Below are 15,273 nucleotides of genomic sequence, written 5' to 3'. Positions count from 1 at the left end.
CTTTGCCAAGGAGGCCAGGAATTTTAACCAATGGCTTCAGAAGTTTAATTATCAGAGGAATAAATATCAGCAACTTGTCTGATCTTTAGTTTAGTTTAGAGATACACCGTGGGAACATGTGCTTTGGCCCACTGAGTCCACGCCAACCAGCGATCCCCACACACTAACATCATCCTACACACACTGGGGACAATTGACATTTATACCAACAAACTAATCTACAAACCTGCACGTCTATGGAGTGTGGGAGGAAATCGGAGCATTCGGAGAAAACCCACTCAGGTCACGGGGAGAACATACAAACCCCGCACAGATAGCACCCATAGTCAGTATTGAACCTGGATCTCTGGCGCTGTGAGGCAGCGACTCTAAAGCTGTGCCATCGTGCTGCCCCGCACGCAATGTGGCACAAAAATTAGAGAGCATTGGTTTAAGGTGACGAGGGAAGGTTTAAAGGGGGCCTGAGAGGCAGCGTTTGCTCAGAGGTTTGTGGGTGCATGGAGCAAGCTGCCAGAGGTAGCTCAACTTCCTCAGTCGCCCGAGGAGATTCGGCATGGTTCCAATGGTCTTTCCCAATTTTGTATAGATGCCGGCATCCTATCAAGATGCATCCCAGCAGGAACAACAGGACCACTGCCCACGACCTGGATAGACTCGGCTTGTACTCGCTAGAATTTAGAAGATTGAGGGGGGATCTTATAGAAACTTACAAAATTCTTAAGGGGTTGGACAGGGTAGATGCAGGAATATTGTTCCCGATGTTGGGGGAGTCCAGAACAAGGGGTCACAGTTTAAGGATAAGAGGGAAGTCTTTTAGGACTGAGATGAGAAAAACATTTTTCACACAGTGAATCTCTGGAATTCTCTGCCATAGAAGGTAGTTGGGGCCAGTTCATTGGCTATATTTAAGAGGGAATTAGATGTGGCCCTTGTGGCAGCGGGATCAGGGTGTCATGGAGAAAAGGCAGGTCATACTGAGTTGGATGATCAACCATGATCAGGTTGAATGGCAGTGCAGGCTCGAAGGGCCGAATGCCTACTGGTATGTTAGCTTTCATATGCAAAAGAATGGCTGCGAATTTGAGAAGAGCTGCCAGTTGTACAGGGTCTTGGTGAGACCACACCTGGAGTATTGCGTACAGTTTTGGTCTCCAAATCTGAGGAAGGACATTATTGCCATAGAGGGAGTGCAGAGAAGGTTCACCAGACTGATTCCTGGGGTGACGTTTGGGTCGTGAATAGTTGGTGATGTGTACACCTCTGATAATTTAACCACAAGGTATAAAGTTACCAGCCTCCTTGATGCTTGATCGACTCTTTGTGGTGTGTGGTCAGCGGGACCCTGTCCACAAGGGAACCAGTCACGACTCATCCCCAGCGATCCCACGCAACGTTCAGGATGAACGGTAACTACAATACAATACAATACCTTTATTTGTCATTTGAACCTCACATGAGGTTCAAACGAAATGTAGTTTCTGCAGCCATACAATAAAAGAACCAAAACACACATCAACACTCTTCACATAATAATCCATCACAGTGTCTCTCCTCCTCACTGTGATGGAAGGCAAAGTTCTTGTCTCTCCCCTGCATTCCATTTCCCTCCTGAAGTCGAGGTCAAAGCCCCCCCGGGCGGGCGGGAGTCAGCGGGTAATTAGAGGCCGCGCCGGGCGTTACTGGGAGTTGGATCCAGGTCACTCCATGATCATATTGAATGGCGGTGCGGGAGAAACCGCTGCCGGTGCCGCCCCTCAAAAGCTCCTGCACCTTCTTCTAGTTTCCGGTTTCTATGACCTCAAGGGCCGCATCAACGAGGATTTTGAACGCAGCCCAGCTCCACATAGGTAAGTCCGCAACAGGAACACAGAAATCGCGGCAGACACTAGGCTCCGCGGCTCTACAGCAGTGGGACAGGCAGCTCTCTGGCTCCGTGACTTGAGCCTCCAGGTCGTTCCGTGGGGGCCGTGAATAGTTGGTGATGTGTACACCTCTGATAATTTAACCACAAGGGATAAAGTTACCAGCCTCCTTGATGCTTGATCGACTCTTAAAAGTGTGTGGTCAGCGGGACCCCCCACACATACACAAGGGAACCAGTCACGACTCAAAAAAACCAGCGATCCCGCGCAACAGTTCAAAAAAAACGGTAAAAACTAATCACACCTCGAGTGTCATATCTCATGTCACTCCGCCCACCACTAGAGGTCAGCCTTAGAATTAAAAGGTGTTCTTCTAGGAAGGAGATGAGGAGGAATTTCTTTAGTCAGAGGGTGGTGCCAGCACAATAACCTGGCCCTCAACACCAGCAAAACCAAGGAACTTTGGAAGGAGTAGGAGGGGGACCCACAGCCCCATTTATATCAACGGGTCGATGGTTGAAAGGGTCAAGAGCTTCAAATTCCTGGGCGTGCACATCTCTGAAGATCCCTCCTGGTCCGAGAACACTAATGCAATTATAAAGAAAGCACATCCGCGCCTCTACTTCCTGAGAAGATTACGGAGAGTCGGTATGTCAAGGAGGACTCTCTCTAACCTCTACAGTAGAGAGCATGCTGAACGGTTGCATCGTGGCTTGGTTCGGCAACTTGATCGCCCTGGAGAGGAAGAGACTACAAAAAGTAGTAAACACTGCCCAGTCCATCATCGGCTCTGACCTTCCTTCCATCGAGGGGATTTATCGCAGTCACTGCCTCAAAAAGGCTGGCAGCATCATCAAAGACCCACACCATCCTGGCCACACACTCATCTCCCTGCTACCTTCAGGTAGAAGGTACAGGAGCCTGAAGACTGCAACAACCAGGTTCAGGAATAGCTACTTCCCCACAGCCATCAGGCTATTAAACCTGGCTGAAACAAAACTCTGAACATTAATAGCCCATTATCTGTTTATTTGCATTTTATCAGTTTATTTATTCATGTGTGTATATATTTATATTATGGTATATGGACACACTGATCTGTTCTGTAGTCATGCCTACTATGTTCTGTGTGCTGAAGCAAAGCAAGAATTTAATTGTCCTATCAGGGACACATGACAATAAAATCTCTTGAACTTGAACTCTTGGTGAATCTGTTCAATTCTTTGCCACAGACGGCTGTGGAGGCAAAGTCAGTGAATATGTTTAAGGCGGAGATAGATTGTTGATTAGTACGGGTGTCAGAGGTTATGGGGAGAAGGCAAGAGAATGAGTTTAGGATGGAGATAGATCAGCCATGATTGAATTGCGAAGTAGACTTGATGGGCCAAATGGCCTAATTCTACTCCCATCACTTATGATCTTATGACGCTATTTGGCCCATCTAGCCTGTGCTGGCTCTTCAGAATGAAGAAGGGTTTCGGCCCAAAACGTTGCCTATTTCCTTCGCTCCATAGATGCTGCTGCACCCGCTGAGTTTCTCCAGCATTTTGTGTACCATTGAGTATAGAAGTTGGGATGTAATGTTAAAATTGTACAAGGCATTGGTGATGCCAATTCTGGAGTATGGTGTACAATTTTGGTCGCCAAATTATAGGAAAGATGTCAACAAACTAGAGAGAGTACAGAGGAGATTTACTAGAATGTTGCCTGGGTTTCAGCACCTAAGTTACAGAGAAAGGTTGAACAAGATAGGTCTTTATTCTTTGGAGCGCAGAAGGTTAAGGGGGGACTTGATAGAGGTCTTTAAAATGATGAGAGGGATAGACAGAGTTGACGTGGATAAGCTTTTCCCACTGAGAGTAGGGAAGATTCCAGTGAAGGTGGTGGAGGCAGGTTTGATTTTATCATTTAAAAATAAATTGGATAGGTGTATGGACGGGAAAGGAATGGAGGGTTATGGTCTGAGTGCAGGTAGATGGGACTAGGGGAGAATAAGTGTTCGGCACGGACTAGAAGGGCCGAGATGGCCTGTTCCCGTGCTGTAATTGTTATATGGTTATGGCCACAGCCCAGGAGGCAGTAGGGGAAGGAGAGAACTCAAGGAGAACGCAATTTTACTCAGACGTGCGAGGTGCTGCATTTTGGGACGTTAACAATAAATGGCAGGGCGCTGGAGAATGTTCTAGAGCAGAGAGAACAAGGTGTACAAAAACAGATCCCTGAAAGTGGTGACACAGTTAGAATTAGAGGAGGATGTGTCAGAAGGAACGGTTTAAACTGAAGATAGACACAAAAAGCTGGGGTAACTCAGCGGGCCAGACTGAAGAATCACCTATTTCTCTTCTCCTGAGGAATATGTTTGGTCAGGACATTGACCACAGGAGTTGGGACATCATGCTCCACTGTACAAGATGTCCGTTCAACCACACTTGTATCATGTACAGTGCTGGCTGCCCAAGCATGGGAGTGAAGTCATTCTGTTCGAAAGGAAGCAGAATAGATTCACCATGATGTTCACCAGCACTGGAAGGCTTAAGTTACAGGAAGATGTTGGAAAGGTTGGAACTGTTTGGCCTGGAGCATAGGAGGTTGAGCGCCAACTTTATAGAAATTTATAGAAACATAGAAAATATAGGATCAGGAGTTGGCCATTCGGCCCTTCGAGCCAGCACCGCCATTCAATATGATCAAGGCTGATCATCCAAAATCAGTATCCCGTTTCCCATATCCCTTGATTCCCTGAGCCCTAAGAGCTAAATCTAATTCTCTCTTGAAAACATCCAGTGAATTCACCTCCACTGCCTTCTGTGGCAGAGAATTCTACAGATTCACAGCTATATGGGTGATTTTTCCTCATCTCAGTCCTACATGGCCCACAGTTCTTAAAACGTTGCCCCTGGTTCTGGACTCCCCCAACATCAGGAACAGTTTTCCTGCATTTAGCCTGTCCGATCCCTTAAGAATTTTATGTGTTTCTATTGTAAGATATCCTCTCATCCTTCTAAATTTCAGTGAATATAAGCCCAGTCGACCCATTCTTTCATCATATGTCAGTCCCGCCATCCCAGGAATTAACCTTGTGAACCTATGCTGCACTCCCTCAATAGCAAGAATGTCCTTCCTCAAATTAGGAGACCAAAACTGCGCACAATACTCCAGGTGTGGTCTCACCAGGGCCCTGTTCAACTGCAGTAGGACATCCCTGCTCCCATACTCAAATCGTCTTGCTGTACCTGCATGCCTACTTCTCGTTGCACCTCCCTTTTTCCTTATCGGATTATAAAATTCTATTATAAAATCATGAGGTGCATGTTGCAGAATATAATGCTGGATCAACTCAGCAGGTCAGGCAGCAGGTCTGGAGAAAAGCAATAGGTGATGTTTTGGGACGAGACCCTTCTTCAGACTGGTTTCAGTCTGTTTCCCAGGGCACAGGTGTCCAAAACTAAAGGGCCAAGGTTTAAGATGAAGTAGGTGAAGCAGGTACAATTGCAATGTTCAAAAGATATATGAACAAGTACATGGGCAGGAAAGGTTCAGAAGGATACGGGCCAAATGCATTCAAAATGGAACGTGTTCTTGGCAACTTGGTTAGCACGGGTGAGATGGGCTGCAGGGTTTATTTCCATGCTGTGTAACTGTATAAATCTCTTGAGACATCACGTTCCAAAATAGATCCAACAAACAATTCTAGCGCTCTCCTCCCATGTGCAGGCGGTGACACCAGACCAGTCTCCTCCTCCCCTGCCCACATCTGCTGCTCTGCCATTTCTTTAAGCTTCCTCTGCCCCAATGAAGCCAGTTGTACAGTGAGCAAAACAAAGTGCTGGGGAATCTCTGTGGGTCAGGCAGCATCTGTGGAAGGAAACGGACGGGGGGGGGTCGATGTTGTTTGGGACTCCTCCTCAAGGCTCTCGACTCAGAATCCAAAGAAGGGTCCTGACATTCTTGCCATAGAGAGAGTACAGAGAAGGTTCACCAGACTGATTCCTGGGATGGCAGGACTTTCATATGAAGAAAGACTGGATAGACTCAGCTTGTACTCGCTAGAATTTAGGAGAATGAGGGGGGATCTTATAGAAATTTACAAAATTCTTGAGGGGTTGGACAGGCTGGAAGATTATTCCCGATGTTGGGGAAGTCCAGAACAAGGGGTCACAGCTTAAGGATAAGGGGGAAATCTTTTTGGACCGAGATGAGAAAAACATTTTTCACACAGAGAGTGGTGAATCATGGAACTCTCTGCCACAGAAGGTAGTTGAGGCCAGTTCATTGGATATATATAAGGCAAGGCAAGGAGAGGCAACTTTATTTATATAGTACATTTCATATATGAGGCAGACTCAAAGTGCTTCACATAAAAACATGTCATACAATAAAATGAAATAATAAAATGAAATAAAATAGAAAAATTAAAAGAAAATAAAGCAAAATTAAAAATGCATTATAAAAAGTGCAAAAGTTAAAAGTGTAATGTAGTTAAGATTTAGCTGAAAGCTAAAGTAAACATAAAAGTTTCAGTCTTGTTTTAAAAGTGGTCAAAGTTGAGGCAAGTCTTAAATCTTCAGGAAGTTTATTCCAGCTATTTGTTGCATAGTAACTAAATCCTGCTTTCCCATGTTTTGTATTTACTCTGGGAATCACTAACAGATTGGTCTCAGAAGATCTTAGCGGTCTAGAAGGCATATAGTAGAAGCATGTCAGTGATATACTTTGGCCCTAAACCATTTAAGAGGGAGTTAGATGTGGCCCTTGTGGCTAAAGAGATCAGGGGGTATGGAGAGAAGGCAGGTACAGGATACTGAGTTGGATGATCAGCCATGATCATATTGAATGGCGGTGCAGGCTTGAAGGGCCGAATGGCCTACTCCTGCACCTATTTTGTATATTTCTATGACCCGAGTCGTGGTCTGTCCATTCCCTCCACAGTTGCTGCTTGACCTGCTAAGATACTCCAGCACTTGGTTAAACGCCACCTATCCATGTTCTCCACAGATGCTGCCTGGCCCGCTGAGATACTCCAGCACTTTGTTTTTGCTGAAGATTCCAGCAGTCTCAAGCATCTTGAAAGTTCTCACAGAAGAATCTTTTTCTTGGTTCTTGGTCCTCCAAAATATTCCAAATGGAATTTAAACTGGAGGTGGTGAAGGGAGGGCTTTAGCCAGAAAAGGATTATTGGAAAGAAAGGGCTACTTTAAATGTAGTTGCATCTGGTTGGGTAACTATAGTTGGGTGGAGATTATTCCATGCTTTAATTGTGCGGGGGAAGAACGAATTGTTGTACACATCTGTCTTTGTAGCTGGGATCACAAATTGGATCTAATGCCCTCGTCTGCTCCTAATTGGTTTGGGTTTGGTGTAGGTCTTGTAATCTATGTCGAGCTGACCATTTAACATTTTGTAAAAACAGGTCAAACAGTGAACTTCACGTCTGTCTTGGAGAGGGTTCCACCCCAGAGAATTCAGAAGTTTGGTGACACTCGCTTCTCCCTCATGGTGAAACCAAAATGTATAAAAATGGACCCCATTAAAATCTGACAATGTGCACTCTAACCACATGTGATTTTTTCTATTACAAATCTCAAATTGTGGAGTACAGAGGCAATCAAACAAATGACAAGTCTCCGTCCCAAACATTATGGAGGGCAGTGAATTGAATTGAAATGCAGCCTGAAGCTTATTTGCGATGCTTTGTTCAGTCTGCCAGCTACCACCCAAGAATAGAGAGTTGCAAAATAGCAAAGGTAGTCAGTATCCGAGAGAGTAAAATAAACGTTTAAATAAAATTGTAAATGACTATCCAATTAAACTCTGTGTAGGAAAGAACTGCAGATGCGGGTTTCAAATGTAGGATGGATATCATGAAACTGTAAAGAGCGCACAAAAGATTCACCAGGATGGTGGTGGTACAAGAGGGCTTGAGTTACAAGGAGACGGACACTCTAGGGGCAAAAAAACAAACGCTGGACTAACTGCAATAGGTTTTTAGTTTTAAAGGAACAGCATGGAAACAGACCCTTCAGTCGTGTGAGACACATGGCAACTAGCAATCACCCAGACACTAATGCTATCATATACTATGATGTTACAAAAGCCAATTGGCTTACAAACCTGCACAGCTTTGGAATATGGACAGAAACCGGAGCACCCGGAGAAAACCCACGCAGGGGTCACGGGGAGAATGTACAAACTCCATACAGACAGCACCCATAGTCATGGTTGGACCCAGGTCTTTGGCACTGGGCTGCCATGTGTCGGCTGTGACTGTTTTCCCTGGAGAGAACGAGGCTGAGTGGGTGACCTTATAGAGGTGTATAAAATTGATGAGAGTCTTCCCCATGGTAGGGAAGTTTATAACTTGAAGGCAGAGGCCCAAGGTAAGTTCTTGTGATAGGAGCAGAATTTGATCATTTGGCCCATCAAGTCAACTCTGCCATTCAATCCAGCCTAATCTAGCTTTAACTTTGTACCCCATTCTCCTGCCTTCTCTCGATTACCTTAAACAAATAGATTCTTGATTATAAGGTTGACAAAAGTGCTGGAGAAACTCAGCGGGTGCAGCAGCATCTATGGAGCAAAGGAAATAGGCAACGTTTCAGACCAAGAAACCTTTCTTCAGACCATAGATCACAAATCTATGTCTACCTTAAAAATATCTATGACTTGGCCTCCACAGCCTTCTGTAAGAGGGAAATAATTCACAGCGGTCCACTCCCGAGGCCACGATGGGTACATGGGAAGAGGTGCTGTATTTGTGCCAGGAATAATGCCAATTTAAAGGGCAGACCTGTCAGTCGGTGCTTCCACTTGCATGTCTGGATGTGTCTACTGCCACAGCATTGTGCCATGTGCCCGGTGTGTAGTAGGCGATATACAACCCTGGCACCGGCTGCCCTCACCTGGTGGTCGGTGGGCCTTTCCTGAGACACGATCCTGTAGACGGAGCGGCCATCTGGGTCGGCTAGCCCAGCTGCAGCTGGAAGGGGATGGCATCTTTCCGCTGGAGCCCTGTAGAGAGGAGGGAAGGGCGCGTTAACACCAGCGCGCAGGGGAAATCAAGTTTACCTGGGGTCACGTTGCACCAGTGTGGTGGAGAGCACGGGTTGGCACGGAGAAGCCCCGGGACACGACGCTGGGGTCAGAGGAGAGAGAGGGCGGCACGGTGGTGCAGCGGTAGAGAGTTGCTGCTCTCACACCTCCAGGGACTCTGGTTTGATTCCCACTGAAACGTGGTGGTCATGTCTTTGACCACATTTCCAATTTGCTTCACGCATTTGTTGCTGACCTCGTCTTCGTGCTTAAAGTACCTGCAAGGAAAAGGAAGTCGGCGTTAGAAGGAAGGAGTTGGCCACTCGGCCCTTCCTGTCTGCCCTGCCCTGCCCTGTCTTGCCTTGTGCTCCCAGCTGGTCACCTCCTCCTCTGCCACTTCCCCACCACCTGTCACTGCCACCAAACACACCCATGGATCCGGCTTCCACCGCCTCCCAGATGGAAAGTTCCAGAGATTCCCCTTCTCCAGAGAAGACACAACTCAGCTTTAAATGACCCAGCCCTCAGTTGGTGATGATGTCCCCTTGTCTGTGACCTCCCGCTGGTGTAAATAACCCAATGGTTTCAACATTACATTTTCCAATTGAAGGTTACCTCCGTCAGGTCATGTTGTGTATTAACCAGCAACTGCAGATCTTTGTTTCGACCGAGTTGCAAGGTGATTCTGACATGCGTAAAATCTGGCTTGCACAAGGTTTTACAGAAAATATCCCTTACATTAGTCAGGGAGTATATGTACTCCAAATGTGGCCAGACCAAAGTGCTGCATTATGACTTCCTGACTCTTATACTTAATGCCCCGACCTGTGAAAGCAAGCAAGCAATGCATATGCCATCCTTACCACTCACTCTACCTGCTTGTGTTGCCACTTTCAGGGAGTTTTGGGCTTGGACCCCAAGATCCCTCTGTACTACAATGCTGTTGATAGGCATGCCATTAATTGTATGCTTTCCCCTTAGATTTGACCTCCCAAAATGCAACACCTACACTAAACTCGATCTGCCATTTCTCCACCCATTTCTGCAGCTGATCTGTAGCCCGCTGTATACCGTGGCAGCCTTCCTCACAGTCCGTGACCCCAGCAATCTTGGTGTCATCTGCAAACTTACTGGCCAACCCATCTGTTTACATCCAAGTCAATCTATCTCTATCTCTATCTCTATCTCTTGTCAAGTTTTATTCGTCACTTGCATATAAAGTGCAAGTGAAATGAATTTGTCAGCAGCGGTACAATAAAAAACACACAATACACAATAAAAAGTTAACACAAACATCCACCACAGCATTCATCACTGCGGTGGAAGGCACAAATTTGGCCAGTCCTCCTCCATTTTCCTCCGTGGTCGGGACCTTAACCCTCCGCAGTCGCTGCTGCGGGCGTCCAGATGTGCAGACAAGGTAAGTCCTGAATCGGTGCTTCCCCACCGGAGACCGCGGCTTCAAGATGGTGCAGGCCGCGGGCGGCGGTCGAAGATTTAAATTCCACGCCGTGCCGCAGCCAGAAGCACCGCAGACCGCAGGGCCGGCGATCGGAGCTCCTCTCCAGGGATCCCCGGCAAAGGACCCCGCTCCGGATGGTAAGTTGCCACCGTGCCCGCGGTAGAAGTTGGCCGCGGGCCGGCCGTCGGAGCTCTTCCCCTCCGGGGTCCCCAACTCCGGGCCCCACGCCGCGCCAGCTGGAGCTCTGCAGCTTCAGGCTGTCAGGGGCCAGCGTACGGAGCGCTCCCCTCCAGCGACCCCCGGTGAGGGCTCACCATCTCCGCGACAAAAACGTCCTCGCGGCACCTGCGGCTGAAGCCCCAGGCGCGTCTCCGGGAAAGGCCGCACCGATCCTACATGTTAGGCCACAAAGGTGGTGACATGGGGGTCAAGTTGCTTCTGTGGTGGAGGAGTGACCAAAACGGCTCCCCCCCCCCCCCCCCCCCCCCCACCCCCACACAAGACACAGGAGATTAAAAAGACACCTTAAAACACACTACCAAAAAAAAACCCTGCTGGCAGGGCTGCCGGGTCACGTACCCCCCCCCCCCCCCCCCCCCATCACAGACTCTCTCTCCCTCTCTCTCTTCCCCCTTGTGGGTTGAGCGGTGCCATTTTTTTTTTTTTGTTTTCTCTCTCTCATAATATACATCAAACAGTAGAGGTCTCGGCACAGATTCCTGCAGAGCTCCACTTGTCACACACCTCCACCACCTCCAGCCTGAATATTGTCCTTCCACCACAAGCCTGTCAGAATTCTATTAGCAAGGCGGCTCACATTCCAAACAACCAAGTCACTGTTAATTCCATGCATCTTAATCTTCTGATTCAGCCTACAATGGGGAAGTTTATCAAATGCCTTACAAGATTATGTTGACATTTTTGACAACTGCCTTTGCTCTCCACAATACCACCCACGTTAGTGTCATGTACAAACTTGTTTTGAATGATTGTTTTAAGATTGTTTTGAATGGGGAGAATACTGGAACTTGCGGGAAGGTGCTAAATTGAAACTCATTGAAACTCACAGAATAATGAAAGACATAGATAGAGTGAATGTGGAGAGGATGTTTCCACTGGTGGGAGAGTCAAGGACCAGAGGTCACAGCCTCAGAATTAAAGGGCACTCTTTTAGAAAGGAAGTGATGAGGAACTTCTTTAGTCAGAGGGTGGTGAATTTGTGGAACTCATTGCCACAGGGGGCTGTGGAGGCAAAGTCATTGGGTATTTAAGGCAGAGATAGACATATTCGTGATTAGAACGGGTGTCAAGAGTTATAGCGAGAAGGCAGGAAAATGGGATTGGGAGGCAGAGATCAGCCATGGTTGGATGACAGAGTGGGCTCGATGGGCCGAATGGCCTAATTCAATGCCTAATACTTGTGAGCTTGTAAATTGGAGTACGGCAAACTCCAATGTTATTGGGCAGGAGCTCGGGAGGGTTGACTGGGAGCAGTTGTTATTGGCAAGTCCACATCTAATATGTGGGAGTCATGTAAAGGCCAGTTGATCAAAGTTCATACCAGCATGTTACTGTGAGGGGAAGGGAGGGGAGAAGGATGCCCACACAGATTGTGAATTTGCTGGCATTGAAACAGGAAGGTTTAAGAAGGCGGAATCAGACGTTGAGGAATATAAAGAAAGGAGGAAAGAACTCAAGTGGGCGATTGGATGGGCCCAAGGGTTCACAAAATGGCTCTAACAGTCGGATTCAAGACAATCCCAGCGATGGTTTTACCTATTTGAAAAACAAGAGTGTAACCAGGGAGAAGGTACAACCTTCTCATTCTGGAAGATGATGTGATCGCTTGGACGGGTGGGCTCTGGATTGGTTAATGGAGATGAATACAAAATTAAAGGGGAGGCACAGTGGCGCAGCGGTAGAGTTGCTGCCTTACAGCGCTTGCAGCGCGGAGATCCGGGTGCTGTCTGTACGTTCTCCCCGTGACCGCGTGGGTTATCGCCGAGATCTTCGGTTTCCTCCCACACTCCAAAGACTTTGTGTACTTGGTATAAGTGTAAATTGTCCCTAGTGTGTGTAGGCGAGTGTTACTGTGCGGGGAACGCTAGTTGGTGCAAACCTGCTGGGCCGAAGGGCCTGTTCCCGCGCTGCATCTCCAAACCAAAATACAGTTAAGTGTGAGATGTTGCATTTGTATGTCTAACCAGGGCAGAACCTACACAGTGAATGGGTCGGGCTCAAGGGTATTGTAGAGCAGGAGGATCACAGACACATAGTTCCTTGAAAGTGGCGTCACCGGTGAATAGGATCGCCTTCATCAGTCAATTGAGTATAGAAGCTGAGAGGTTATGTCACAGTTATACAAGACATTGGCGAGGCCATATTTGAAGTATGGTGTTCAGTTTTGATCATCCTGTGATAGAAAATATGGTGTAAAGTTGGAAAGAGTGCAGAGAAGAGTCATAGAGTGATACAGTGTGGAAACAGGCCCTTGGGCCCAACGTGCCCACACTGGCCAACATGCCCCAGCTACACTAGTCCCACCTGCCACAATTTGGGTCCCTATCCCTCCAAACCCGTCCCATCCATGTACCTGTCTAACTGTTTCTGTCGGGATAGTCCATGCCTCAACTACCTCCTCTGGCAGCTTAATCCATACATCCACCACCCTTTATGTGAAAAAGTTACCTCTCCGAGATCTTTTCTCCTTCATCTTAAAGCTATGTCCTCCGGTCTTCGATTCATCTACTCTGGGCAAGAGACTCTGGGCAAGTGCATCTACCCGATCTATTCCTCTCATGACCTTATACACCTCTATAAGATCACCCACATCCTCTTGCGCTCCAAGGAATAGAGTCCTAGCTTACTTAACCTCTCCCTATAGCTCAGACCCTCAAGTCCAGGCAATATCCTTGCAAATTTTCTCTGTACCCTTTCCAGCTTGACATCTTTCCTATAACACGGTACCCAGAACTAAACACAATATTTAAATGCGGCCTCACCAATGTCTTATACAACTGCAACATGACCTCCCAACTTCTATACTCAATATTCTGGCTAATGAAGGCTAATGTGCCAAAAGCCCTTTTGACCACCCGATCTACCTGCGACTCCACCTTCAGGGAACCATGCACCTGTACTCCTAGATCCTTGTGCTCTACAACACTCCCCAGACCCCTGCCATTCACCGTGTAGGTCCTGCCCAAAATCCAACACCTCACATTATTCTGCATTAAATTCCATCAACCATTCCTCAGTCCCCTTGGCCAAGGAGCTCAACCCGAAACGTCACCCATTGCTTCTCTCCAGAGATTCTGCCTGTCCCGCTGAGTTACTCCAGCTTTTTGTGTCTATCTTTGATCAAGATGTTGCCAGGACTTGAGGGCCTGAACTACATAGAGAGGTTGAGCAGGCTAGGACTTTATTCCTTGGTGTGTAGGAGGATGAGGGGTGATCTTGTAGAGGTGTACAAAATCATGGGAGGAATAGATCGGGTAAACACACAAGGATTCTTCTGCAAGACTTAAGGTATCTGAAGAGCAGGGGGCATTGCCGAGCCCCAGCCTCGCTGCATCTCGGAGAGCAGTGACGCCCTGCGGCAGCAGTACACGTGAGTGCCCGCGGTGTACATAGTTGGGGGAATTGTAGCCGTGTCCCGCAGAGCCCAGGATGGTCACCAGCGATGGTTTAGTTTTGTTTAGAGATACAGCACGGAAACAGGCCCTTTGACCCACCAAGTCCGTGCACACCAGCAATCCCTGCACATTAACACTATCCCTAACAACTTACATTTATACCAAGCCAATTAACCTACAAACCTTACGTCTTTTGGAGTGTGGGAGGAAAGCAGATGGGATGTGGTGGGCTCTTAATTCACTCCTAACATCGGGAGAATGTAAAGCCTGAAAACCGCAACCTCCAGGTTGAAGAACAGCGTCTTCCCAAGAAACATGAGGTTCTTGTACACCACTAAACTATGAACAACCTTTGCATACACATGGGATTTTGGGTTATCCATTTATTGTATGTTATCAGAGTAGAATCTGTTTACAGGCCTGTATTGCTGCTGCAGGTAAAGTATTTCATGGTTCTGCTAGCAGTACAGCTGATAATAAATCCTCACACTGTTCAGTGTTCACGGCCAACATGAATTAACGGCGTGTCCCACCAGCATGCGATTGCATGTGTCTAGCGCGACCAAACGTGGTCGCTTGAGGCGGACGGCCGCACGGAGCCGGTCCCACTTCAAACCGTGGAGGCGTATGGAGTTGTGCAGGGCTGGTCCCGACATCGCGCGGGGCTCCGTGAATCCTGCACTGTCCGAAAATCCTGCACTGTCCGAAAATCCTGCACTGTCCGAAAATCCTGCACTGTCCGAAAATCCTGCACTGTCCGAAAATCCTGCACTGTCCGAAAATCCTGCGCACCAACGGCTTGTCGGCCCATAGGCGCATTGAGGGCGTACGCAGTGACTTGACGGCGTACGCCTAGCGCGTGCCGTTGCGTGGTGACGTCACCGCCCGACGCCATGCGATGTCCAAATTCAGTCGGCCCGCCTCCTGCCCAGCTGATTGGTGAGTACGATGTCGGGACCAGCCCCGCACAACTCCATACGCCTCCGCGGTTCTAAGTGGGACTGGCCCCACGAGGCCGAACGCCTCAAGCCACCACGTGTGGTCGCGCTAGACGCATGCAATCACATGCTGGTGGGACAGGCCCTTTAATCTATTCTCTGGCTCCACTCCCCACCGGTTCAGCTTCAGACACAGAACAATACAGGACAGGATCAGGCCCTTCAGCCAACAATGTCCAAGCCCAGCATGACACTATCTCTTCTGTTTACATGTGATCCATATCCCTGCAGGAAGGAACTGCAGTTGCTGGTTTCCACCAAAGATAGCCACAAAAAGCCGGAGTAAC

The 15,273-nt window shown here is 47.9% G+C and overlaps 1 protein-coding gene and 1 long non-coding RNA gene across 2 annotated transcripts in view; one reads left to right on the top strand and one right to left on the bottom strand.

Annotated features, from left to right (window-relative positions):
- Nucleotides 1-2,168: 2,168 nt before the first annotated feature.
- LOC129694819 (uncharacterized) lies at nt 2,169-7,256 on the top strand. Its single transcript, XR_008723048.1, has 2 exons — nt 2,169-5,685; nt 6,082-7,256. It is a non-coding gene; the product is annotated as an uncharacterized LOC129694819 (long non-coding RNA).
- A 1,567-nt stretch (nt 7,257-8,823) lies between these two features.
- LOC129694823 (circularly permutated Ras protein 1-like) overlaps nt 8,824-15,273 on the bottom strand; it is a 72,074-nt gene continuing 65,624 nt past the window's right edge. The window contains exons 15-16 of the mRNA XM_055631584.1: nt 9,057-9,169; nt 8,824-8,870 (exon numbers count right to left, since the gene is read on the bottom strand). Of these exons, the coding sequence (XP_055487559.1) occupies nt 8,824-8,870; nt 9,057-9,169 (160 nt within the window). The remainder of the gene's footprint in view (nt 8,871-9,056; nt 9,170-15,273) is intronic.

Source organism: Leucoraja erinacea, unplaced genomic scaffold (genome assembly GCF_028641065.1).
Source record: "Leucoraja erinacea ecotype New England unplaced genomic scaffold, Leri_hhj_1 Leri_80S, whole genome shotgun sequence".
NCBI classification, from domain to species: Eukaryota; Metazoa; Chordata; class Chondrichthyes; order Rajiformes; family Rajidae; genus Leucoraja; species Leucoraja erinaceus.
The sequence above is the reverse complement of the archived record's forward strand: the minus strand, read 5'-3'. Positions and strand labels throughout refer to the sequence as shown.